Source organism: Doryrhamphus excisus, linkage group LG14 (assembly GCF_037039965.1).
Source record: "Doryrhamphus excisus strain RoL-2023G ecotype Guam linkage group LG14, RoL_Dexc_Guam_v1.1, whole genome shotgun sequence".
Taxonomy (NCBI): domain Eukaryota; kingdom Metazoa; phylum Chordata; class Actinopteri; order Syngnathiformes; family Syngnathidae; genus Doryrhamphus; species Doryrhamphus excisus.
Window position 1 is genome coordinate 4715276 of NC_136370.1, and position 26729 is coordinate 4742004.

At 42.0% G+C, this 26729-nt stretch overlaps 3 protein-coding genes across 7 annotated transcripts in view; 2 read left to right on the forward strand and 1 right to left on the reverse strand.

The window, feature by feature from the left end:
* Positions 1–6953, forward strand: part of LOC131140099 (single-stranded DNA-binding protein 3) — a 44383-nt gene extending 37430 nt beyond the window's left edge. For 2 of the 5 annotated variants that reach the window (XM_058090223.2, XM_058090221.2), the window contains 10 exons: positions 173–237; positions 318–379; positions 466–511; positions 998–1033; positions 1121–1175; positions 1356–1426; positions 2914–2992; positions 3084–3112; positions 3210–3311; positions 5895–6953. In XM_058090223.2, coding sequence (XP_057946206.2) covers positions 173–237; positions 318–379; positions 466–511; positions 998–1033; positions 1121–1175; positions 1356–1426; positions 2914–2992; positions 3084–3112; positions 3210–3311; positions 5895–6065 — 716 coding nt within the window. In that variant the 3' untranslated portion in view covers positions 6066–6953. Of the gene's footprint in view, positions 1–172; positions 238–317; positions 380–465; positions 512–997; positions 1034–1120; positions 1176–1355; positions 1427–2913; positions 2993–3083; positions 3113–3209; positions 3312–5604 lie in introns of all 5 variants that reach the window. The other 3 variants (XM_058090225.2, XM_058090224.2, XM_058090222.2) reach the window with 2 other exon arrangements.
* Positions 6954–11012: 4059 nt separating this feature from the next.
* Positions 11013–16938, reverse strand: LOC131140145 (ankyrin repeat domain-containing protein 34B). The gene is made up of 5 exons (XM_078796333.1): positions 16824–16938; positions 15573–15800; positions 15320–15502; positions 14402–14615; positions 11013–11454 (listed from the first exon to the last, which is right to left on the reverse strand). Exons 2-5 carry the CDS (start codon positions 15771–15773, stop codon positions 11039–11041), a joined length of 1014 nt encoding a protein of 337 aa, XP_078652459.1. The 5' UTR covers positions 15774–15800; positions 16824–16938; the 3' UTR covers positions 11013–11038.
* On the forward strand, positions 16860–26485 carry LOC131140141 (RNA polymerase II elongation factor ELL-like). The gene is made up of 12 exons (XM_058090294.2): positions 16860–17199; positions 18847–18891; positions 18979–19100; positions 20001–20161; positions 21028–21326; positions 22659–22783; positions 22859–23321; positions 23393–23480; positions 23566–23632; positions 25362–25533; positions 25744–25788; positions 25862–26485. Exons 1-12 carry the CDS (start codon positions 17056–17058, stop codon positions 25985–25987), a joined length of 1857 nt encoding a protein of 618 aa, XP_057946277.2. The 5' UTR covers positions 16860–17055; the 3' UTR covers positions 25988–26485.
* Positions 26486–26729: the final 244 nt, after the last annotated feature.

A 26729-nucleotide genomic window follows, 5' to 3' on the forward strand; every position in this document is an offset into this window, starting at 1 on the left:
GGCCCTGCGTGAGGTCTGCTGTGATTATTAGCTGGAGATTACCGCCAGAGGGTTTGAACTAATGGTATTGGGAAGGCGTATAGGGTGGAAGCGTATTTCTGCTGCAAGTCCCTGTTGGACTTTAGGAGATGAGCCATCTGTGGAATTAACTCTGCGTGTCTGTTCGTTTCAGGACATCCTAACATGGGCGGTCCAATGAGGATGAACCCTCCTCGAGGAATGGCCATGGGCCCACAGGTACCGCTCTGGCAAATACACACTCAGACCTCCATTTATCATCCAATATCTCAATTTGGCATTTATTTTTTGTCCTGCAGAATTACGGGGGCATGAGGCCTCCCCCCAACTCCATGGGCGGCCCCATGCCAGGAATGAACATGTACATGAAAACACTTATTCTACTGGTCTACTCCATTGTTGTGATGGCGACTGTCGTCTTATATTTGTTCCTTTGTTTCCCTTCAGGGGTCCAGGAGGAAGAGGGCCATGGCCGGGGCCTAATGCTAACTCAGTGAGTGTTTTTATTTTCTTTTTTAATACAAGCACAACATTATTGCAACACTGACTCAAATATAAGATGACCCTGAATATAAGGCAGTTGAAAAAACATCTTTTAAAGACAATATTATGAATGTGAGTGAAATCACAATTTTGGGAGTGAAAACAATACATAAAGATTATATTTCATAGTTTAGCTCAACTTTCCAGAGGGTCTCTGCATCTTTCCAGGTCACTGGTGGTTTTTATGTGTATGTGTGAGTGGCAGGTAGAAAAGCTCTGACCCACTTGGAGGCAAGTTGGGCGCAACTTGTTGGTTTGCGTGAATAAATCTCTCGACCTTGACTATAAGACGACTTCACCAAATTGTACTCCATTCAGTGCTGTATTATGATGTCATACTTAAGCTTATTTTTGAGGTTTTTAACTATCCCTCACATCCAGATGGTCTCCTTCTTTTCTTTCTTCTTATTCTGACTTGTGATGCTTCCCTCTGCAGATAGCATACTCCTCCTCATCTCCAGGAAACTATGTGGTAAGTCAGTGATAAAGATCTTCAAGGTAATAATCATGAAATTTGTTTGAAATTCATGGTCACACGTTCTCCTCCTCCTCCTCTCAGGGTCCACCAGGCGGCGGAGGTCCACCCGGAACTCCCATCATGCCCAGCCCAGGTGGTGCGTCACCTAACTTTGACCCCCACCCCACGGCACTAACACTCCTGCATCTTGTCCTCCTCACTGACCACGCATGCTCCCCCCTTTGCTGTTTTTTTGTCATCCAATTTGCGTCCGTCACTCTCAAATGACCGACGTCCATTTACAGTCCGTTAACTGACCTGTTTCATCCTCACTCAGACTCCACTAACTCCAGTGAAAACATTTACACCATGATGAATCCTATTGGACCCGGAGGCAACAGACCCAATGTAAGTTACATCTTGGGACTATTAGGCTGCGCTCATGCTTTGCTTAGCATTCTCTTTTGTCACGGCACCAAAGGCTGTGCAGTAAAGAACGTATAAATAAAGTAAGCGCTTCATTAGGCACTTTTTGTGACCTATGACATAATGCAAATATTCCAAGCCAAAATGCCCTCTGCATACATCCTATCTGCTGGAATATACTTGTAAGGAGCGTTGTCTGCAGCATTTCCTTTTACATATTTATACAGGCGGACTGGTGCGGCGTCTGCAGTCTCACAGACTCTGCATCAGTCCGTTGTGGCAAAAAGGGAGCTGAGGCGAATGACAAAGCTTTCAATTATCCGCTCGATCTACGTTCCTACCCTCACTTATTGTGATAAACTTGGGTAGTGACCGAAAGGACAAGATTGCGGCTACAAGCGGGCCGAAATGAGTTTTGAGCTAAGGTGAGTAGCACTGACATTCGGAAGGAACTTGGAGTAGAGCCACTGCTCTTCTGCATTGAAAGGAGACAGATGAGTTGGCTCGGGCATGTAGTTAGATGGTCTCTTGTACGCCTCCATGGGGGGGTGTTCAGGTCACAGCGGTGGGAAACCTTGGGAAAGATCTAGGACACGTTGGAGGGACTCCTGATCCACTGGGCAGCTGCGCTGTTTGTCATTTCTCTCTGCTTTTTGCTATCATTTTGAGGCTGCTCTGTCTTTGGTACGTGTAGCGTTCACGTTTGAGTTCAAGTGTGGTGGGTTTCACTTCGCATGTTTGGTGCCCAGCAGGGTTCAGATGATGGTGTTTACACAAATGAACCGGACTGGCAGACCACACGCACTAGAGTTCCTTGTGTGTGTGTAACTTCAGAAGCTTTTTGGAAATAGTTCAACTTTATGCTACTAAAATGTCATTATTCTTGTAAAATTATGCCGTTTTCTCGTTTTTTTTCTCTTAATAATTTGACTCTATATTTATTTATTTAGTTATTTAAGTTATTTAAATTACTGCTGATTTTTTTTTATTTTGCTGCATTTTTTTGTTTTTTTTTTCTTGTTAAATGCAATTTTTAGAATGTCCCACGGGCCAATAAAAACAGCTGTGTGGACACCTCACTCTGAAAGAAGCTCTATCCATTCTTCATGGAGACTGAGCCACCAATGTTTGGCTGCTTTGCCAGCGGCACTATTTGGCCGAGACAGTGTGTGAAAACCAAGACATATTTGTGGCAACAACATTCGTCCAAAACCAAAACAGAATGTATGAAAACCAAGGATCTGCTGTACATATTCAAGTGAGCAGATTCATTTGAAATATGTGCATTAGCTCATTAAATGTCAAAAAAGCTTCCCAGTCAAGTCCTTACTTCATTACTGCACAGCCTTTGGTCCCATGACAAAAATACATGCATGAAGTATATATTTTTGAAGCCCAGACGAGAGTACCGAATGACACATATGACATAAAAACAAACACAACACTGAACTTCTCATTGGTTTCCCCAGTTCCCAATGGGACCAGGGCCTGATGGACCGATGGGTGCCATGGGAGCCATGGAGCCGCACCACATGAACGGATCGCTTGGTACGTGGCCATCACTCATTAAGCAGTACCCAATTAGCCAAGCAGAAACATTCTTAATGTTGCCTTGACTGAGTGTTATTTGCATCCACAGGGTCTGGAGACATGGATGGCTTGCCAAAGGTGAGCTCTCTCACCAAGTCTGGACGGAAACATCTGGAGATGCTTAAAAGGAGCAACGTTCATCACTTTTTTTTTCTCTTCCTCTCTTTCCATTCAGAGTTCTCCTAACAACATGGGGGGCATGAGCAACCCTCCCGGAACGCCGCGAGACGACGGCGAAATGGGCGGCAACTTCTTGAACCCATTCCAAAGCGAAAGTGTAAGTAGAGCGAGTGAATGACGCCTCATGAGTCCTAATGGTTCACCTTGACGCCCCAACTTACCAGTGGAGGAATGCAAGCAGAGAAGGACGCCCTAATTTATGTATATATACGTATATATACAGTATATTTTTTCATGAGACTTTAGGATAAACAGTGGAACCTCTAATATCCAACAAAATCCATTCGGGGACCTCCCATTTTGGTACAGCTGTAAAAACGGGTCCAACTCTGACCATTTTATAAACTTTATTACAGGCAATAACCTCTTTCATAGAAAAATCCCAAAAATTCCACCATCATTCTTAAGTGTTGTGCAAGTGTATAAAGAAGTTAACCACAGCTTAATCTGTAAAAATCTGTAAAAAGACACTTCATTGTTCATTTTAATGACAAATCTGTTTTTTGCTGCATGTTGGACACCCCTGCCTTAAGGGTTATTTAACTTAAGAGGTTCCACTGTCGTTGACATTTTTGGCCCATTTTTAACGTAGCTTGAAACCCTTGCTAGATGACGCAGTGTTTCGTGCGACCATAATATATCAAGTGTTGTCTAAACAGCCTTGCTTGGAAGCTAAAATTGGCTGAAAGACAGCATTTGAAATGTCTTCTGCTTGCATTGTGGCCACTTACTAATCACAGACAATTCATTCTGTCCCCCGTGTGATGCTGACCATGTGTCAAACACACAGCACCTCAGCACAAATGTTTTATTATTCTTATTATTAATGAATGCTAATCAACTGGATGTTCCAAGCCAAAGAGAACTGTGGTCTGTGAAGGTCCACCATAGGGGGAGGGGGCTGCTGTTCAGTGAGCTGCTTTTGAAATACAGAATTGGGCCTGGAATGTCCAACCCTACTCTACAAGCAGGAATATATCAATTCAACTCATTTTTTGTCATGCTCTAATTATGACCTCCTATGAGTATCTCCCAGTCTTGATCATGAGTGATTCTTTAACAATTGTGAAAAGTGAATTTCCATATCCGTAACGTTATATTTTTATAGTTGGAGCATCGGAAACCTGTTTACTTCTAGGATGACCAGGCTGCATGGATGTTGACAGGTTAATATGTGACAGTTAAATATAACAGAGAGTATAATAGTCCAGGTCCAAGATGCAATGCCATTAGGAGTGTACCATGTATCTGGTGTACCATTAGTAGAGCCTGCTGGACATTAAATAACACCCCTATAGTCACCTTTACACTCTGATTACACAATATAGAAGGACTAATCACAGAAAAGAAGCCATTTCAGACGTAAATAAGACTCGTGCTTGTGTGTGTTTCAGTAAATGTCTTCCAGACATGTGAACAGGAAGTGACATTGGGGATTCAGAGTTGAGTTTTAGCTGGACTACGGCCACAACAGGAGCCCATGATATGATAACGATGATGATTACATATTGTTATTATTGTTGGTGCAGTCTGGTGTGTGTTACTAGTGACACCTGATGGCCAGAGTAGACTACAGTTCATCAACATCTCGTATTGCCTTAAACTGTGTTTGTATTTGAGTTATTTTACAATAATGTTTAAGTTAGGCCAAGAATATGTAACACTTGTTTATATAACAGGTCGTAGTGATGAACGATGAAAAAAAAAAAGCTGCAGTTAGGATATCCAAATTGAGCCTCGGCATCTTTAAAAAATATAATGTTATATGACAAAACTAAACAAAAACAAAAAGATGGGGGGAAGTCTCTCTTGGTACCGGCCCTTTTTGACTGATTCTCAAGGTTTTTGGGCTGTGTAGACATGGTAGAAATATTAGATTTTCATCTTTCATCCAAAAAAAAAGTTTGTCTCTACCTTTTTCCGTTCCTTAGTAACCAGCAGTAGGACATAGGTAAGTTTAATGAAAATAACAGCTCCCAACTAAAAAAGGGAGGAAAATTAGCTTTTTGTGAAAAGATGCATGTCAAGCATACTTTTCAGTTTGATACAAATTTAGCCATAAATATTTATCCAAAATGTCAAAACAACAATACCACAACATAAACGAGTGGTTGGTTTACATGAAAATGACCACTAATTTACAAATATAACACTGTGAACTATTTACAATTGCAAACAGTTGCAACTGGACCGTGTGTGTTTGCCCCCCCCCCGACTTAGAATATGGTGCAAAAGGGGCTTTTGCATGCTAGGGGACCTTTTTAATAGTGGACCGGGGCCACCTCTACAGTATATTTGCTGTGCTGGGTCAGTCAGAGCGCCTCATGGTGTTTAATGTTGCACATCCACTCATCTGTGCCCCCTCCCCCTTTCCCTCTCTCTCTTTTCAGTATTCTCCCAACATGACGATGAGTGTGTGATTTCATTTTTTCCTTTTTTGTATTTTTGTTGATCTTCCCCTCCTATTTCTTTCCCCCTTTTTAATTTGGATTTTTTCCGCAATCCTTACCTCGCCTCGGATCGCGCCTCCTCCTCCTCTTCCTCACACACACAAACACACACACACAACCTCTGCTCCCATCTGGGGGCGGGGTGGTGTGTCCACCACCTTCCTGCCGCCATCCCCGACTCTCCACCTCCTCCACCTCCTCTCTTTGGGTGAACTGTGTGGTCCACGCAGCCCTCCGGAGCAGCCCTGGAGCATGCTGGGACTCTAATCAAGACGGGCCCTCCGGGAGCGTGCAAGATGGCCACCGGCCCGAGCAGGAAGTTGTCACAGAGCAGCAGGAAGAGCCTCTTCTCGAATTCGGGCCCGAGCCTCCCCGGCTTCCTGTCTGCTTCGAGACAATGAGGACAAACTGGAGGGTGGGGAAGGAGACTGACTGAGGACACAATGTTGGCTCTTTTCAGCAGCTGTCTGGAAACGTCATCAGACTTTTTTCAAGTTGTTTTTAAAAGTGATGTTTCCAACAGATTGGATGCAGGGTCTGCCGACAGGACCTCTCCGACCCTTGACATTATTCTCTCTGTGTGTACATTTTGAACAGAGGTGTTGTGATGATCCGTGAATTTTTTTTCCTATTTTGTGTATGTATTGTATCATTGCTATTTTTATTATTATTGTATTATTGTTAATTATATTGCTATGGTCATTTTTAAAGATTAGGATCAAATTTTTCCTTTATTTTTATTTTAGGGGCACATTACAGCATAACATCACTGGCTGGCGAAAAACATGTATCTCCATATTGGGTTTTTTTCCCTTCTTTTTATTCCAACAAATTCTCATTTTTTTAATAAACATATAAAAATCTACCAAAAATGTAGATGAACATACAAGTGTCTGGAACACTTAATTTATTTGATCATTTTGCGTAACGTCACTTAGTAATTTTTTTTTGTGATAAACATAAAAATCCACCAAAAATGGGCAAATATACAATTGTCAGGACGTTTTTTTTTGCTAATTTATTTTGATTCCATACTTTTTTGGGGGCGATGGATAAAAACACATTAAAAATTTGGATAAGTATATACGTATAACTGTCCAGAAGTTTTTTTTGCGTAATGTCACTTGCTAATAAAAACATGTATGTCAAATTCGTATTTTTTTTTTAAGTACTACTTTTAATTACATTTTTGGATAACGATAAAAATCCAGTACACTCGAAATTTATATATATCAATTTTACGGAAGATCCCCCGGAATAAAAATACATAACACATATTACCTATAAATATACAGTAGTCAAAGTTTAAAAAAAAAATTGTAATTGCATAATGTCAATTAATCACATTATGCAAAAAGGTAATTTAACCCTAAACACATTTTTTTCTTGTTAAAAAGAACGTGGATTTACATGTGTTTCCTAGTCAGCCACAATTGAGTACACACAAATCCAAACTTTAATGATGTGACCTCACTGCCCCCTGTTGGTAAGACTACAATATAGCATCAGTTGGCCTACTGCTTTGTTTTTGTTTGTTTTTTTTAACTCAACAACACAAATCCAAACCTGGTTTTTTTCATGTTAAAGAAAGAAATGCACAGCTCTATTTATTTAAGGACTTTTCTTTTTGTTGGTTACTTTGACCTGAGAGTCATGGTTACATTTTCAAAGTGTTATTCTCGTAGTAGCAACTGTGTAAATATGCAGATCCAGTCAGCACTGTGTCCTCATCTGTGTGATGTCAACCACAGCCTCCCTACAAAGGTACTGACCCCAACCCTCGTGCCCCCCCCCCCCCCCCCCCCCCGTCCCACATGCTGCTCACTCCGAGTTTGGTCTGTCTGTGTTTGCATTTGGACATTTTTCTTTGGAGTTAGTCCCCAACAGGATGGTCGCCCTGTGCGTCTATCCACTTCTCTGTGTTTATATCCGGTCCTGGGAGGGCAGCCTCGTGGTAGCAGCTCTCTCGGCTCGGGGCCCCCCTTGTTGATGTTTGCTAACCTGGGGGCGGCGGCAGTCACAGTCAGCATCCCCTTTCTGATTCTCTCCCATCTATGTTTTTCTTTAAATTAGTTTTGTAAATACTGTACAATGAGTTTTGATATCATTCACATGTTTTGATATTTCAAATGACAGTCGGAACAGAAACTTGGAATGGGGGGGCGGGAGACAAGGTGTGTTTGTCCCACTTTGTCTTGGAGGGGCACTTTTTCATGGACGCACTCAAATTCCCTTAGAAGACTCTTAAAGGGCGCACTCACACCGGAGCTTGTCAGCCGTGCCGGACTTGGGCGGCACTCACACTGCGTTGCATTACGGCGTTGAAGTGGACCATCACTTCATGACACAACACACGACTTTCCTGACTTGGTGGCTTATTTTCAGCCATGTTCCTTTAGAACGATAATATAGTTCTTCTCATTATATCACCCTAACATCTACAGTGTGTGTGAGCGACATGTCAACTTTGATTTAGTGGATTATTTTGAGTCATTCTGATTGGTTGTAAGGTGCACGCTGGCTGGTTATCATGAGAAAATGGCAACAGGAGCGATGATATAATTATATAATTATATATCATACAGTAGTTATATCATTCAATGACATGTTTACGTTGCGCATGAGCGATCTAACCATTTTATTTCACTTTGTGGATTATTTTGAGTCATTATGTTAAGGTGGTGGGTTGTCATGAGTAAATGGCAGCAGGAGCGACTATAACATTTGATATATATATACACGTATATTTATCATATATATCATATAGATATTATGTCTATAATGTGCACGATCTAGCCATTAACATTGATTTTGTGGATTATTTCGAGTTTTTCTGAGTATTTCTGAGATGCAAGGTGTCCGGTTATCATGAGTAACTATATAATAATAGTAATTATTACTAGTAATTATATATCATACAGTAGTTATAATTCTAAGATATGTTTACGTTGCGCATGAGTGATCGAACCATCTATTTCATTTTTGTGGATTATTTTGAATCATGTTAAGGTGGCGGGTTATCGTGAGTAACTGGCGGCAGGAGCGACTATAACATTATATATATATATATATATATATATATATAGATATTATAATTATATGACATGTCTATAATGTGCACGAATGATTGAACCATCAGCATTGATTTTGTAGGTTATTTTGAGTCATTCTGATTCTTTTTAAGGTGCAAGGTGTCCGGTTATCATTAATAACTGGCGATGTAGTTATATATCATACAGCAGTTATAATTCATGTTTAGCATGAGGGATTGAACCATCTATTTTGATTCTGTGGGTTATTTTGACTCATTATGTTAAGGTGGCGGGTTATCGTGAGTAACTGGCGTCAGGAGCGACCATGTAATTCTATATCTTATAGTTGTGATAATTATATGAAACATCTACGTTGCGCACGAGTGACTGAACCATCTGCTTTGATTTGGTAGATTTTGAGTCTTTCTGTTGACGTCCGTGATGCTGGTTGGTTATCATGTCTACCTGCCGCAGGGAGAATAGCATGAAATGACTCATCTACATTTTTGTGACGTACATACAGTACCAGTCAAAAGTTTGGAGACACCTACTCAATAAATAACGTGATCAAGCGTCTCCAAACGTCTGATCTGGTGATGTATGAGTTGCGCAGCATGAGTGTTGCCTAACGTGAGTGCGCCAGTCATTGAAACCGTGCGTGTCCAACAACTATTGAATTCATTGCAAGTCCCGGGTTAAACGGGAAATGTATTTTAACTGTGAAGGAGGCCATTTTTGTTGACACATATCCCTTCTTCTTTACTATGAAGGATTTCTTTTCAAATCTATTTCCAAGTGCAGGAACAGGGTTTATATATATATACATACATACATATATATATATATATATGTGTGTGTGTGTGTATATATATATATATATATATATGAGGGGAAAAAACGCTGTACAAAAACTGCAGTCCAACTTCACACTCTTTATTTTCTTACTGTTGCGTAAGAAGAAGAGTCGTGGTGACACCATTGAGGATCATTTCTGTATTTCTATTGTGCTGGTTGTAAAATACTGTAACATTGAAAAACAAAGAGGGGGTGAAATGTTCAGTTCCTTTATTTGGTTGGATTTGAATTTTTCCTCTGATGACAAAGCAGTATTGAACATGAGGCATTGTGTCCACAGGGGGTAGGGGGGGTTGCTTTGTATCATGTTAGGGTAGGTCCCCCCCATCCTTAAATGTCTTGTGTAGTTAAAAAATCTTCTATGTATGTTTCTTTATATTGATTTAAAAAAAATGTTATCGGGGGGGGGGGCTGCATTGAGAGTTAATAAATGTATTTTTTTTCAGGGTTTTTTTTCATCAAGTTGTCGTTTTTTTGCCTGTGCCGTCCCCCCTCCCCCTCTCCCCGTTGTAGATACATATTAAAACAAATAAAATGACTTCACTCCTTTTGCCATGAACACATTTGGAACACTGTTTTTTTCCTCTTTTTTTTTACTTTATTTATGGAAGCTTGAGTTTGCGATAATTAACTCATTTTTTTTAATATTTATGTAATCAATGTATTATTTTTAATACTACTACAGTATTTCTGTTTTTTTATTTAATTTGAATTCAAAATAAATAATAAAGACATTTTAAGATTGTATTTGTAGTATGTCATTGCTGCGAAGGAACAAGAAAAAATACATATTTAAAAGTTTTATTATGTATACAAATAAATAAAATATGTACACCTTTGAGATTTTTGCTGAAAGAAAAAAAATTCAGTTGTCTGATTTGTTTGGTGTTGCGAAAACCAATATGCCGATATTGCCCAACTCTCAATTTCCGATACCGATATGTGTAACATGACATCTCCTGTAGTGGAATGAACGCAAATGTGTTTTCATGATCGGGAAAAAATCTGATACCGATATTGCATTTTTATGCTGATATCGGGCCGATAATTATCGGACATCCCTCAAAAAAAAGTACAGAAATAAAGGAAAAGACAATTTTAAACAATTATTTGTTAATTTTATTGTAAATATAATTAGTTTTAAATTGTTTGTCTACAATGCAATTGTGTAAATATATACACTGATAATAAAGACACAATCATTAAGAATAAATATATATATTTTTAAATAAATAGAAATATTTAAAATAAATTATTAAATGAATATTTTTTCAACATGTATTTAGTATTTACTGTAATGAAAAAGGACTTTTCGACAATTGGTAAAAAAAAAGGTAAAAATTGTACTAAATAATTAACTCTTCAAGAAGTGCAATATGTAGTATATGTATAGACATGTATGAATTTATCGCATCAATAAAGTATACAACATAAAAAAAACCAAAAACAAAAATATGCACCTTGTCAAAAATAGTCCTAAATTCTCCTCAAATGTGTTCAAGCTGCACGGAGTGACGGCGTGGTACGTTCCTGCTCTTCCAAGAAACAAGAGGCGCCATGATGATGGGGAGCGGCGGGAGCGAGGGTGTCCTTCCTGATGTCCTGCATGAAGACGACCAGGGCGGACTTTTGGAGACTTGGAGGGGAGTGCTTGATTTGTTCACCAAGGGCGGGAGGTGAAGCAGAGACTCAGAGGGTAGAGTGTTCCTGCGGCTTTGGGAGTGATGTACCTCCTCTCCGCCTCTCTCCTTGTGCAGGTTCCTCCACTTCAGGCCTTCCTCGTAAGCTTTGGTGAAACGGTCCAGATTGGGAATGTTCAGCCACGGCTCGGAGAACATTCCCTGCCTGGGTGGAGGGCACAGGAGGTCACAGGAGGGCGGCTTGATGATGCGTCCCAGCCGGCCTGGAAGAAGCCAATGAAATGGTAAGACTGATAATCCCACACACAGGACTCAAAAGGTGGTCAGTTTGAATTAGGGCTAAGTTAGCTAGTTCCATCAGTGCATACGTTATATTTTATACAAGTATGTATTACATTTTTATATTAATATGCAAAAATAAACTCAATCTGTCTTGCAACAAGCACATGTGACAAGAACAGGGACAAGAATCTGAGCTTTTTTGTTGTTTCTGCGTCTGCTAGCACAGCACATACAGGAACCGCTAACCATCCCTCCAACCCTAGCCCTCTGACCTTCTAACCCTAAACCCCTAGCCCCCTAACCTTCTAACCCTAAACCCCTAGCCCCCTAACCTTCTAACCCTAAACCCCTAGCCCTCTGACCTTCTAACCCTAAACCCCTAGCCCCCTAACCTTCTAACCCTAAACCCCTAGCCCTCTGACCTTCTAACCCTAAACCCCTAGCCCCCTAACCTTCTAACCCTAACTCTCTAACCCAGTGATTTTCAACAAGTGTGCCGTGAGAAATGGTCAGGTGTGCCGTGAGGAATTATTCAATATTACTTTTTTAATTAACATGTAGTAATCATTTTCTGCAAATATTATGTCATTGTCGCGTGTCATTGGTGTAAAGACTGGCAGAGCAATGTAATATTCGTCCGTGTGGCAACACGTAGCTGATTGCCTCGTTCCTCTTACTTGGACTTAGTGATGCACGTGAGAGGTAGTGGTGACATTTTGTAACATTGTTGGTTAAATTAGTATGCGGATCAAAAGGATCTGCTGTGGCGAGTCCGTAATCAGGAAAAAGCTGAAAGAAGCAAATAATGTTGGTTATTGGTGTGCCGCAAAATTTTTCCAACGTACCAAACGTGCCGTGGCTCAAAAAAGGTTGAAAATCACTGCTCTAACCCTAAACCCCTAACCCCCTAACCCCCTAACCCCCTAACCCCCTAACCTTCTAACCCTAACCCTCTAACCTTCTAACCCTAAACCCCTAACCCCCTAACGGTCTAACCTTCTAACCCTAAACCCCTAACCCCCTAACGGTCTAACCTTCTAACCCTAAACCCCTAAACCCCTAACCCCCTAACGGTCTAACCTTCTAACCCTAAACCCCTAAACCCCTAACCCCCTAACGGTCTAACCTTCTAACCCTAAACCCCTAACCCCCTAACGGTCTAACCTTCTAACCCTAAACCCCTAACCCCCTAACGGTCTAACCTTCTAACCCTAAACCCCTAACCCTCTAACCTTCTGACCATAACCCCGTAAACCTCTAACTCTCTATCCCTAACCCCTAACCTTTTAACCCTCTAACACTCTAACCCTCTAATCCCCTCACCCCATAATGCTCTAACCCTCTAACCCTAACCCCCTAACACTCTAACCTTCTAACCCTAAACCCCAAACCCTCTAACTCTCTAATCCTAACCCCGCAACCCTTTTACTCTCGAACCCTGTGAACCTCTAACTCTCTAACCCTAACCCCCTAACCCTCAAATTCTCTAATCCTTATCCTCTAACCCTCTAACTCTCTAACCATAACCCCTTAACCCTCTAACCCTAACCCCCTAAAACTAACCCTCTAACCCAAACTGTAATCCTAACCCTCTAACCCTTTAACTCTAACTACCTAACCCTCTAACCCAAACTGTAACCCTAACCCTAACCCTCTAACCCAAACTGTAATCCTAACCCTCTAACCCTAACCCTCTAACCCAAACTGTAATCCTAACCCTCTAACCCTAACCCTCTAACCCAAACTGTAACCCTAAACCTCTAACCCCAACTGTAATCCTAACCCTCTAACCCTAACCCTCTACCCCAAACTAAAACCCTAACCCTTTAACCCTAACCCTCTAACCCCAACTGTAATCCTAAGCCTATCCTTCTCTAACACTAACACTATCCCTCTAACCCAAACTGAAACCCTAACCCTTTAACCCTAACCCTCTAACCCCAACTGTAATTCTAACCCTTTAACCCTAACCCTCTAACCCAAACTGTAACCCTAACCCTCTAACCCAAACTGTAACCCTAACCCTCTAACCCCAACTAAGCCAAAGTATAAACAACATTACACAAATGAAACAAATGTGCTTTGCTATCTTGTTGAATAAAATATACTCTAGTTTCAGCGCTTGTAAACGGTGTGCAAAAAAAATCTATGATTAAAAAAACCCATAAACTGGACAACAGTGTTCCTGTTCCTGTTCCTGTTCCTGTTCCTGTCAGAATTGATTGGACTTAAGTAGAAGTGCCTCATAGGCCAATTGAGAACGCCACGACCACCAGATGGCTGAGCTAAGGACCAACTCCTTGCATACAAGGCACACCATGACGCCACCATTCAGGCTAACCTTGTCTCACGGATGTTTACCAACACAACAAATCCTCACAATAAACACACTTTTCATCCACCTCACATCTTCAGTGATGTTTTACTGCTTACATTTTTATCTGATGTGACTTAAATATGATTATTATGAAATGATTCAATATGGAATATGACCATAATACTGTATGATAGAGCAGCAGCTATTTGCATCAGCACAGGACTGATTTCAAAGCAGCAGGCATCCACCCTTCTCTGTCTGGACTTGCCTCCGTGTCACACTGCAGGCTACAATAGCCGACTGGAGTCTGCAGAAGCACTGCAGACTCCACTGCAAGTGTGATCAATTCCATGATTGTATCGCTGATATTGCACTGACTAGCCACATTGCAATAAAGTTCAATTTCCTGGTTCTATGGTCATCATCACATTTCCTTGCTTTCTGTGGTGGCATCACACCACAAAATTCACATTTGCTGACATCTCTTGTGATGACCATTTGTTGGCTTCTTTTCCATAAAAATCTGTGTTGAACCCACAGCTTTTCACCCCTTTTGGGGTTCCTTTCCAAGCGTCGTTGGTCCTATAGCAAAAAAACCTGTTCTCACTCACCTGTTCCTTTAAAGCTGAAGATGTTCTCACTCTCAGAGGAGTTGGGAGAGCCCGTCTTGAGGACAATGTCAGACGGGGACATGCAGGACACAGAAGAAGATGTGTCAAGGGGTGAGAGGATGTCCGGGTAGCTCGGACACTCAGCCCCACTGCTTACTTCTGTGGCGATGATGATGATTTCACGTCCTTTGGCCCTGCAGGCATCCATTAATACCTAAAACACAATACTTGGAGCTATCAGATATTGGTCAAAAACAGCCATGAGGTCCCCTATGAGGTCCCCTACAGCTTGTCCTTAGAGCCAGTCAATGAGAACCAAACATGAGAAAAATCTCCCTCACTTCCTGGTTCCTGTCATGTGTGATTTTTCCATTCACTTGATCCCTGCTGAGTTCTTATTAAATGTACTTCTACCACCTTTTGGCAGTTTTTATGAGTTATGTTAAAAGTGCTCTAAAATGTTAACGCATTAGTGTAGAGTTGCATCATCACCTTTTTGCCTCTCATGCAAAAAAAAACGTATAAATATGTTGTTGGGCTCGAGCATTCGGGATAATAGAAATTTATAAACACATGTTAGTATTAAATGAGTTAAAAAGAGAATTATATATAATATATATATATATATATAATGATATAAAATCAACATCAAGCTACTGTAAGTGGAGGACCAGTAAAAGCAAGAAGGCTTGTTGTCAAAGATATCAACAATCTGGATACATATTAAACATCATATCACCATGACAACAAGGAACATGGAGGATACAAGCCACAAAGAAAGAACCATACAGTTAGAAGGATGACATTCAGTTACATTTGTCCAAACAAACAGGCTTTGCTACACATCTTAACTATCCCCATACTGTTTTTTTATCTCCTTTCTTCCTTTTTGTCCTGGAGTTACATCTTCTGACAGACCTTCAGCGTGGGCTCATCTTGTGTGTTGACGGCATAGACAAGGGCCGAAGCTCCCGAATGGTCCACCATGCTGGGATCAGCCCCTGCAGACAGCAGAAGGGACGCCACCTGAGCTCTGGCTCTCTCCATGCAGGCGTACATCAACGCGGTCCGCCCCTCCTGGTCCCTTGCATTTGGATCAGCCTTCAGCGCGAACAAAAACTGCCATTTTAATGCCTAAAGTATTGAAATGTAACGGTAAAAGTTGACAGACCCTGTTCTGGAGCAGGTAGGTGATGATCTTCATGGCCTCAGGTCCAGGAGGTTCTCCTCGTAGGCCTTTACAAGTGGCCAGCAGGGCCGTCTCCTCCCTGGAGTCGCGTCCGTCCACTTGTGCCCCACCTTCCACAAGCAGGCGCACCAGGCGCAGCTTTCCGGAGGCCGCGGCACTAATAAGGGAGCTGGTGTCGGACATGGGGTCCACCCTGATCAATTCTCCTTCCTACAAAGAAACAATGAACATACATGATTGGTTCCTGGTGGCTGTTTGAATGGAGCATCTCCTGGATGGACCAGTAGCTTTTATCGACCTCTTTCTGGAAGAGTTCTGGAAGAGTTCTGGCTGCTCTGTCCTTTCCTCACTGGCGGGTTAAAGGAGAGGTTCAAAGTTTTTTTTCCCACCCCCAAATGTCACCTGTTGCTAGGCGAGCGCTACAAAGACTCAGAGAGACTTTGGTGAGTCAGATTTGGCACCTCTGCTGGCTTCAAACGCACATGAAAACACATTATATCCAACTAGACTCCAACTATATATATCCAAATATACTTTCTTCACAATGACAGCATATTTCCTCAAATTATGGTCTCAGTTCTCATTGATGCCATGCTCCGAATAATTTATGACTAAATTCATTTCATGCAAGAACAAAAACAACCAAGTAGAAATCATATACAGTATAATGGGAATCGAGGCCATGGTTTAAAATAGAATAATTTATATTGTAGCATTATTTTTATTTAAAACTAAAAAACCCAACAGGATTAAATAATGTACACAATTTGATATTTGAATATAGTTATGAAATTTGAAGTTGAGTGAACGCCCCAACCACTGTGAGGAAATACAACATTTTGATTATGGTGCCTTCAAGACAATTTGCACAAATAAAGGTCTCACTGTTGTAGACACTCCACCCTAATAGATGCCTGAGACTCTCTGCAGTTGAGTAACAGACTGGTTGGGCATTCGAAACCATGTTGACAGTATTTTCGCTTGAACAGTATAAAATATTCTATGTTTTCTATACATGCATTCTTAAAATTATTAATTAAAACGGAAATAAGCACAGGTATACAGGACTTTGAAAAAGTATATGTTCAAATACATTAGTCTAAGTTTAAGACTTTTTTTAAATCTCTAACTTTCATTAAAAACCGACATAAAGCCCGAGGCAATTTTTACGTTATTGTGAAGAAATTCCTAAATGTGTTAAGCAGGAAGGCAAACAGGAAGTGGGGTACTTACGTCACCACTTACGTCACAGATTATTTACGCCTCTGGCCAATCGCGCACACGTAAGCGCGATGACGTAAGGCGTTGTACTCGGAGAAGAGCGCGCGGCGGAGGAATCAGCACAACTAGACCAGAGAAAAAGGCGAACAAGTCCAGCGTTTTTTTCTTCCTCCGCCAATGTCCGTTTGTTTACCTTTTGGAAGCGGTTCTCTAGTAAGGAGGCTGGCGGCACCCTCGCTGCCCCATGCTGGCTCTCGAGGAGAACCGCAGCTACGGGCTGTCCGGCGGCTGCCCGCTGCCGAGGAGCCGTGGCGCCAACGTTTCGGTGTTTCACGTCAAACTAACTGACAGTGCGGCTAGAGCCATTAGCACCTTTCACCACGACAAGGTAAGCTAGTTTTTAGCTTTTAGCTTAGCCTACTGATAATATCTACTCCACACCGAATCTCTGTTTTTAAGTCCGCCAAAGACTGACATACAATTCCACGTTACATAATTGAATGCGGAAAAATAAGCATATGTTAACAGTTGAAAGCGGCCAGGAAAGAGTGATGATGATGATGATGATGATGATGATGGTGGTGGTGGTGTGATCAATTGTTCACTTTGTAGAGATTAAACACTCAATTGATAAAATGTATGCAGCTCCAAAGTGCTCTTCCGGCACGGTTGATCAACTTTAAATGAAAAATAGTGTGGATGTAGGAAGTGTTGGAGTGGCGCACTTCCTCTATGAAGCACTTCCCAGTTGTTTAGAAATAGGTCATTTCACAGACAGCCAACATGGAAACCACACATCTCCTCCTTGTTGGACTTTCCAGTGATGTAGCTTGTTACCGTGGTAATGGCAGGTCAGCATAGATGAGAGTAACAAGGGAAACCACCTGTTTGCACGCCTGCAATGCTTAAGGCAGTTTAAGTGTATCTTCCTAATATAACTGTGGCTGTGTCCAATTTAAGGGTCTGCACCCAACAAGGCCAGTAGCCTACCTGGACGAATGCCAGACATTCTGATGTTCCTCCTCCATCAGCGACCATCCTTGTGAATAGTCAACATGTGTCAAACTCAGGCCTGGGCACCAATTTAGTCAGACTGTGATATCATAGAAGTTATTAGTTTTTAAAATGTAAGCTTTATAGGAGAGATTCTGCATGTGTTACAACAGCATGTCTTCCTAATAAAAGAGTGGGTACTAGACTGGCCTGCCTGCAAGAATGGGACAGAATTCCACCTACAAAGCTTCAACAATTAGTGTCTTAAGTTCCCAAATAATTTCTTTCTAATTTTGACAGCCAATGATGTCATGCAGCCCACAAATGCGGACTAGTAGGCTACAGACCCTGCAGATTTAGCCACCCCAATATAAATAACATTATAGTTACCATTGTGGCTGTAGAGAAACACTTCTCAATATTCTCATTACATTATTAAATGACCATTATTGTTATTGTAAAGGCAGATGTGATGATGGCACAATTCATTCATTTCCTAGCGCTTCACAAGGGTCACAAGGGTGCTGGAACCTATCCCAACTGTCTTCGGGCGAGAGGCCGGGTGCACCCCAAACTGGTCGCCAGCCAAACACAGGGCACATATAGACAAACAACCATTCACACTCACATTCATGATGGCACAATGATGTATTAAATTGTTTATACATACTTAATGAAGCGACTGGTTGGAGGCTTGCGTCATTTTGCGAGTGCTTTCCCTGGGCAGCCTCGTCATTAGATGTATTAAATTGAAAACACACCCGATGTACACAGCAGTCATTTCCAGGCAGGCACATGTGGGATGACTATCAAGTTCTGCTGTCAAGACTGGGGGAAGAAGAAAAGGGAAAAAAACAATCCACTTGTATGTGAATGATTCATAGTTTGACATCCATTCAAAAGAACACACATTTGGAACATGGTGGGTGGTGTTTTGAGGACCGTGGGTCCCAAAAAAAATGTAGTTAGTGCAATAAGAAATGTACAGAATCCTTTATGTTTTTAATCAGCCAGTCTTTAAATGATTTCCTTTCCTTTTTAGGCTTCATCTGCCCCACCCACCATCTCTTTCAATGGAAACCAAGGGGTGAGAATCACTTTCAACATACCTTCATATTAAAAGCATTCTTTCTTTTTTTGGCATAAATCAAACTCTCCGTTTCTCCAACTGTAGAAAATCACAATTCCTTGCTGCAAGAATGGAGGTGAGGCGAGGAGCTTCATGTTTGGGGTGACCAACGTTGCCCAGGACAATCCCCACGGGAGCTTTGACTGCATCCAGCAACTCAGCATGAGGTACGAGTAAATACACGCACACAAAAAACTTTAGAAAGTGTTAGAAAGAAAGAAACTTGTGCATGTCTGGAACTCGGCTGCAATTTGGACTTTGATGAAAAATACACACGGCCCACATCACCTATTCACATCCTATTCCGTGGGTCTATCCGGCCGTTGCTGGATATTGTAGCTGGGACAGAGTCTGGAATTGACAGCATGTATCGGAGTGCCAATATCTGAGATTTTCGATGCAGCTGATATAATCTGATACAGGCGTATTTCGCTGTATCGCGGTTCGAACATCACTCGATATTGATGAACTGTAATCTACAATGGCCACTAGGAGTCACTAGTAACACACACCAAACAACAGGCACAATAACAACATAATAATAACAATAATAGTCATCATCATCATCGTCGTAACACAGACTATTGTATTGACTATTTGTTGAAACACACACACGCAGCTTATGTATGTCTTAAATGGTTTATTGTATGTCTAATCTATTATGTCACGTTAGTGTAGGTAATTATAGTAAATCATGGTAAAAATGTTATTTACCGTGGAAAGTCATGCACAGGTTTTCTATGCTCTGACTACGGAAATGTTTTGTTTATTAATAAGGAATTCTACTTTGCAGAAATTCACTTATGGCGGTTTATCGTCATTATATCAGCCCGATATCAATATCAGACCGCAGACTGGGACAACCCTAGTTTTAAGCTGCCACGAGTCCATTTTGTTGATACGCAGATCAGTCTTTCCACCAAGGTGGACGTCTGGGCTCCTTTTCCCTTTCCGGTTAATGCTGTGTTTTTCTTTTCTCGCCATATTCTGATGAGAATGCATGTATGGTAGTTTCAGTATTTGTAAATGTCTTCACACTGTTAAAGCATCACCCTCTCCTCCTTCAGTGGTATGCAGGAGCTGTCATGTCTCGGCGTGATTCAGAAAAAGATGACGGTCAAGGCGACAGATGACTCGTACGACAAAGCCCTGCAGAGCATGGCGCAGGCCGAGGAGGAGACCCGCAGCCGGGGAGCCATCGTCATCAAGCACGGCGGGCGCTTCCAGGGTACGACGCTGGTTGTTTTTCCTCCTTTTGTAATGCCCTAACCTGGGCTGGGTTTAAATTAAAGCCTCCATACTATATCATTTTTCACTCATTTTAAATAGGTCTCAGAGGTTCCCCAATAGTGTATCGAAGTGTGTTGGCCAAAATCTAGCCTTGTTGCTGGAAAAATGTGCTTTTAGTAAGGCCTATTGGGAACACAGCATTTTGTGCCCCATAAGGCACTCAAATCAAAAACTAAAATCTTCGAAAACGACCATTTGAGCACCTCTTCTCTCATAATCGCAGCAAACAGATGAGAGAGATAGATTATTCTCATATTTGGTGCTCATAAACAGGCTCTAGGGAGACGTATTACTGTTGGATCATCATTAAAAAAATCTATTTTGCTCAATAGGGGACCTATATTTGATATAATATGCTGGCAAGCTAATAAAAAACTCTGGTGCCACACCCCTTTGCTGTAAAGTTTGTGGGTTGATCACACACGTACGCCAATGCTTGTGTCGATTCAGCGGAAGTCAATGTAACAGCGCAGTCATTTCCAAAATTAGATTTCACTTCTTCCGCTCACAGAGTGTGTCACAACACAAGTGTGGCTTTCTGAGGAAAAGGAAATTGGGTCATTAAAAAAATTTGTAACACTTCAAGACGATAAAATAAGATGCCCAGCTCTTTCCTGCCTGTGGTGTCTTGGTTTGAGTGGGAGTCGCACAACAAACACACATGCATATGCAGTGGCTTTCTAATGAGTTTGATTTGAATGAGAGCTAAACATTTGAGTGTATGAGGTCACCTTTGATAATACAAGTACCGACACATTGCCCGATTGCATTTGTATGCCGATTCATTTTGCTGCCGCCCTGCAGGCAAGAAGGTGACGGTGCGCGCCCCTGCCCCAGCCCTGGCCAGCCTGACTAAACCTCGGCGCTCCACCAAGTCTCTTTTCAGCGGCATCAAGGCAGCAGGCGTCTCCACAGGGAAGACAAAGGACGCCGGAGTACCCAATGGGAGGACCACCAGTGAGGTGCAGCAGCGACCAATTAGAGAGCGGGTGACACACTTGCTGGCCCTGAGGCCGTACAAAAGGCCCGAGCTGATGCTGAGACTGCAGAAAGATGGACTTACCGCCAGAGATAAAGGAATGCTGGACTCTCTGCTGAAGGAGGTTTGGCCTTTTTCTATTTACCTCTGTCATGCAAGGTGGTGGTTATCATCACTGGTGGGTGGAACAATTAAATTGATTATGTGGCACAGCTTCGCTGCATTATTTACAGATCCTTTGGTTATTTCTATGGTGCAAAGTGGTGGTTATTATGAATAACCCGCTGGAGGAGAGACTACATTAATTATCCAACACATCTACAATGTGTGCTTGCTCTTGTGGCTTTTTGAGTTTTTTGTAGTTCTTCTGGTTATTTATTATTTTTCATTATGCATGATGGTTATTATCATTAGTGGAGCCATTATATGACACATCTGTGTAAGCCTGTCACAATAATTGATAAATCAAATGATTTATGATGCCGCCTTGATAAATTGACATTTGCATACATCTATGCCTGCTTGTTTTCCCTGTCTCTGTGGATCATATAGGCTGGATGACGAGGGTTCACTCTGCATGCGTCTGTGCTCAGTGGTTCTACGTATAGTAGAATAAACGGCCAGAGTGAACTCTCCTGTCAGCCTCCTTGTCCCACAGTACTTGGAGGTGGCAGACAAAGTGCTAGCAGTTACCAACAAACGCTAATATAAATGAAGGCACAAAAGCCATGGTTTTTAAGCCAGATGCCACAGTGGCAGGGCCTTAGTTCCGACAGTCAACACTTACTGAGGATGGTGCACGCTCACAGACTGTATCGCTTGGAGAAGGGATGCAACCTTTCAATACGGTTGATAATCCAACATTTCAGGAAATTTCTGTACTGTATTATTCTGCCATATAATTTATGAAAAAGTTGTCTCAAAAAATGTTGTCAATGATATCGATTATTGAGAGGTTTGTTATTGTGACAGGCCTACAGCTAGGTTGTGTGAATATGCATTTGCATCAACAAACACACCGAGATGCTTATTTTAAACTCTTCTGGTTATTTTGATTGTGCAAGATGGTCGTTATCATTAATAACTGACAGGGGAGCGACTGCATTAATTATAACACATCTACATTGTGTAGATGTTCAGGCAACAGGAATGATCGCATTAATTATACAACATGTGTACGTTACTTGCTTGTTCTTGTATAAGAGCAAGAGTACTGTGAACTTTAAGTTTGTGGATTATTTTGTTTATTTTTGTAATGCATTGTGGTTATCATTAATAACTGTCTGGAGGATTTATGGCATTGATTATACATCCTGATGATATTGTGCTAATAATGCATGAGCGAGCGTAACATGGAATTAAACTTTGTAATAAATGAGCAAATATGCTTCCTTTCTTGATGCAGTGCTTCTCTGTAAGCACTATTTCCTCAGCGCATGTCTCTGTGTGCCTGCAGGTGGGTCATGTCAACAGCAGAGACAACACTTTAGTGCTAAAGGACGCTTTGTATAAGGAGCTGCAGAAAGACTGGCCTGGTTACACATCAGGAGACCAGCAGCTTCTGAAGCGCATCCTCGTCAGGTAAGATCAGCTAAAGCCTGGACTTGAAAGTGCTAGTCACGCTTTTGTTACTTGTGGCATTCTTTCGGCATATAGGAGGCTCTTCCAGCCGCAACAGAACCTCCTCAGCATCCCCGAGACCCAGGTCAGCCCTCTGCGGGACACACCCAACTCTTCGCCGGCACATCGTCCCAAACATTCCCTGGCAGAGGAGTACACATACACTGACCCTCTGGCCAATAAGAAGACAAGGATCTCCCACTTGTCCCGCAAAACCGCAAGCGGCATTTCCGCATCGGGATCATCACCCCAAGCAGCTAACAGGGACGTCGTATTGGCGCCACGGGATGACTCCCAGAAGCACTCGCTTGACCCCCGCAAACTTTTGGACTCCTTGTCAGCAGCCTGTCCTCGGGATACAGATAACGCCGTCAGATTAAGGCAAACTTCCTGCAAGCAGGAGACGCCCCAGCCTCTAGCAGAATCTGAGCAGCGTCTTAAAGTACCTCAAGTGGACAAGAAGTCCATTAAAAGGAAAAAGAACAAACACAGAGAGCAGGTGAGCACAAGAATAAAGCAGACAAATGCTATTCTTGTTGTTTCTACGGCATTCTCATTCTGCTTTAATAGATTGAAGAAAGGAGGAGAGGCAGCAAAGAGAGGAAAAGAGGTGACAGTCCAAGGGATGAAACCAATCAAGCTGGTGTGGACTGTGCAGGTGAGAACACAACACCTCTGATGACGTATTTACTGTACAGTGTGGTGTTTCATTAAGCTGGTAACTATCTTGACTTCGTCCACAGAGCCTGCTGAAGTGATGTTGGACTTGGAAGAGCCTCAAGCAGCTGACGATAGCAGTGATTATTTAACGTAAGCATTCTGAAGCCGTGTTATTTTGCCACGCCATCACTCACGAGTCTCATTGATAGCAAAAGGGAATAACTCTGTCAAGGTTGCTGAACCCCATATGACTGAGGCATCAAGATGCGTTATGAAAGAATCGGAGGAAAGTCTTCTAGGTTTAGTCTTAAAGGCATAGTTCAGATTTTTTTGACATAAAGTTGTATGACACCTGAGTTCTGGTCGCATTTCAGTGATGATGGGAATGTCTTCGGGCGAGAGACGGGGTACACCCTGGACTGGTGGTCAGCCAATCACAGGGCACATATAGACAAACAACCATTCACACTCACATTCATACCTATGGACAATTTGGAGTGGCCAATTAACCTAGCATGTTTTTGGAATGTGGGAGGAAACCGGAGTACCCGGAGAAAACCCACGCATGCACGGGGAGAACATGCAAACTCCACACAGAGATGGCCGAGGGTGGAATCGAACTCGGGTCTCCTAGCTGTGTGGCCTGCGCGCCGACCACCGCTTTTCAAAACAATATGCTTCAAAAGAGTAAGACAAAAACGCCACATCTAAAAAAATAAAATAAAAAAGGCCTCTCAGTGGCTCTGCACTATTGCCATCACTGCACGCTAGCGCTTATACATTGTTATATATTATATAGTTGCACATTGTTTACATGCTCTGATGAAGGCCGCTGCGATGCAAAAGAGTGAAAGTGACTACTATGCCAACTGATATCGTCATATCTGAAAAAATTGTGCAGTCTTTGTTTTTCCTGTTACGGACATGAGACAACTTTGGTTTCTTGCCGTATACGGGATGTTAATAATATGGCTGGGATGAAACAGCTTCATGGTGCACACTTCAGCGAGAAGGATTACGTTCCTACACGCCCCAAGACATGTTTTGACAAGATCTGTTATTCGCGGCAGCACGCTGTGATACCAACTGAGAGAAAATAGCGCCAAACGATTTAGAAGGGGTATTTTTTCAAATGTATTACTCTTTTGAATGCACATTGTTTTGAGAAGCCAAATTCTTGACTTAAGTGGCCCCACCAACTAACCAGAACTACTTTCCTCATCAACGAAATGCGACCAGAACTCTGCTCACGGGACAAAGTGGGTAAATTACTGTTGATGCACTACACTGCTGATGGGGATGTCATACAACTTCATGTCAAAAGAATCTGAACCAACCCTTTAATGTGAAGAGGCTCTCCTCCAGGGCACACACAAACACACTACTCACAGTAATCACCTCTGTTACGGCATTCTTACTTAAAGTTTCCCGCGGGGATTGCTGGAGCCTATCCCAGCTGTCTTTGGGCGAAAGGCAGGGTACACCCTGGACTGCTCGCCAGCCAATCACAGGGCACATATAGACAAACAACCATTCACACTCACATTCATACCTATGGACAATTTGGAGTATCCAATTAACCTAGCATGTTTTTGGAATGTGGGAGGAAACCGGAGTACCCGGAGAAAACCCACGCATGCACGGGGAGAACATGTAAACTCCACACAGAGATGGCCGAGGGTGGAATTGAACCCTGGTCTCCTAGATGTGAGGTCTGCGCACTAACCACTAGACCGCCAGCCTTGACTTTCCAATTCTAAATATAATGTTGACAATAATCAGCAATAATTTGTAGAACAAATGATCTAGCCAAATATCCTGTCATATCAAAGTTGTATAAAATGAAGTGATCACTGCTAATGTGATTGTTCTTTTATAGGAAGTACACAGATATTAGCAGCTACACTCAGCGGCAGCTTTACAAGGAGGAGTTCAACAAGGAGTACAGCGAGTACCGAGACCTGCACGCCCGCATTGACAGTGTCACCAGACAGTTTATGGAGCTGGACACGCAGCTCAAACAGCTCCACCACGATTCCCATAAATACAAGGTGAGATAGGAACTTAAAACCACTTTTTCCATTACTAATCGGCCGCTGACGCTTTTCCTTGGCTACAGGCTGTCACCATATGGATGAAAATTCTCACATTTGATAAATGTACAGATGCTACCATTAGCTCCACAGCTTCCACTTTGCTGCAGCTCACTCTCTTGGGTAAAATATGTCTCTTTATGTGGCTAATCTGTGTGTCTCTTGCAGACTGTTCATAATCAGATACTCCACGATTATAGCAACATAAAAAAGGTAACCCCTACTTTTCAATAACGGCAGGTGATATTTACCCACTTAAAATGTGTTTGTGTTTGTATGCTGCCAGTCCAATCCCAACTACAGCCAGGAGAGGATCCGTTGTCAGTATCTCCACAACAAACTGGCGCACATCAAGAAGCTCATATCCAAGTTCGACCAGCAACAGCTTCAGCAGCATTCTGCCCCCAACTGAAGAGAAAAGAGGGGGTCAAATGTTACTTTCCACACGTTGAAGCAAGGGGCATGGATACAGTCTGAGCTCTGAGCGGTAGGACTCGCCGCAGAATAGGCTGGTAGTCGCATGGGACGTGGAGAGGGTCAGCCAGAGGAATGGTTGCTGATGCCGAGGTGATCCGGATCGCCAGTGTAACAAAGGCTCTTAAACCAAGACAAGGCACATGACGATGCTTTGGAATGTTTTAGTGTCCCGTGTGCCATGTCCATGTTCACACTCAAGATGACAAATGTACATATCTACAATGATGAGATTTGTCTTATTTGTGAAACTAATGTGTAAGGTCAGTGTTCCGTCTCACACCCTCAGCCTTCATTTTATGTAAAGGTACCAGTGTTGTCTCGATGTCTAAAACTGTATTCAGGGATTTTTTTTTTGTCCAAAGGATTAAGGTGGAAACAGATTGTTGCATGCAGCATATTTTACAGAATGCATGCTTAAATGAATTGTCAAGAGTTTGAAAAAAAGTATTTTGTGTAGGATTTTTAATTTTTTTGCTCATTTTGGTCACTTCAGTTGTAATACATTCTATAGGCAAAAGCTAAATCAGAAAATATGTGAATAAATTCCGATTTGAATGTGCATCAAATCTAATTTCAGCTTATGTTTGTGTTGCTATAAAAGTTTTGTTGCGCAATTATCTACTTGCGCCGCGTTTATAGGCATTACGATACTTCACTTGTTGCAAACAGCTGCCATT

Bases quoted from the DNA above. Each gene is read 5' to 3' on its own strand.
- LOC131140141 (XM_058090294.2), top strand. From the start codon at position 17,056: ATGCTGGCTCTCGAGGAGAACCGCAGCTACGGGCTGTCCGGCGGCTGC. The intron at 17,200-18,846 runs GTAAGCTAGTTT...TTTCCTTTTTAG, and splicing joins GCACCTTTCACCACGACAAG to GCTTCATCTGCCCCACCCAC. The intron at 20,162-21,027 runs GTACGACGCTGG...GCCGCCCTGCAG, and splicing joins GCACGGCGGGCGCTTCCAGG to GCAAGAAGGTGACGGTGCGC.
- LOC131140145 (XM_078796333.1), bottom strand. From the start codon at position 15,773: ATGTCCGACACCAGCTCCCTTATTAGTGCCGCGGCCTCCGGAAAGCTG. The intron at 15,503-15,572 runs GTCTGTCAACTT...TTCGCGCTGAAG, and splicing joins CCTACCTGCTCCAGAACAGG to GCTGATCCAAATGCAAGGGA. The intron at 11,455-14,401 runs GTGAGTGAGAAC...GGCTTCTTCCAG, and splicing joins CTTCAGCTTTAAAGGAACAG to GCCGGCTGGGACGCATCATC.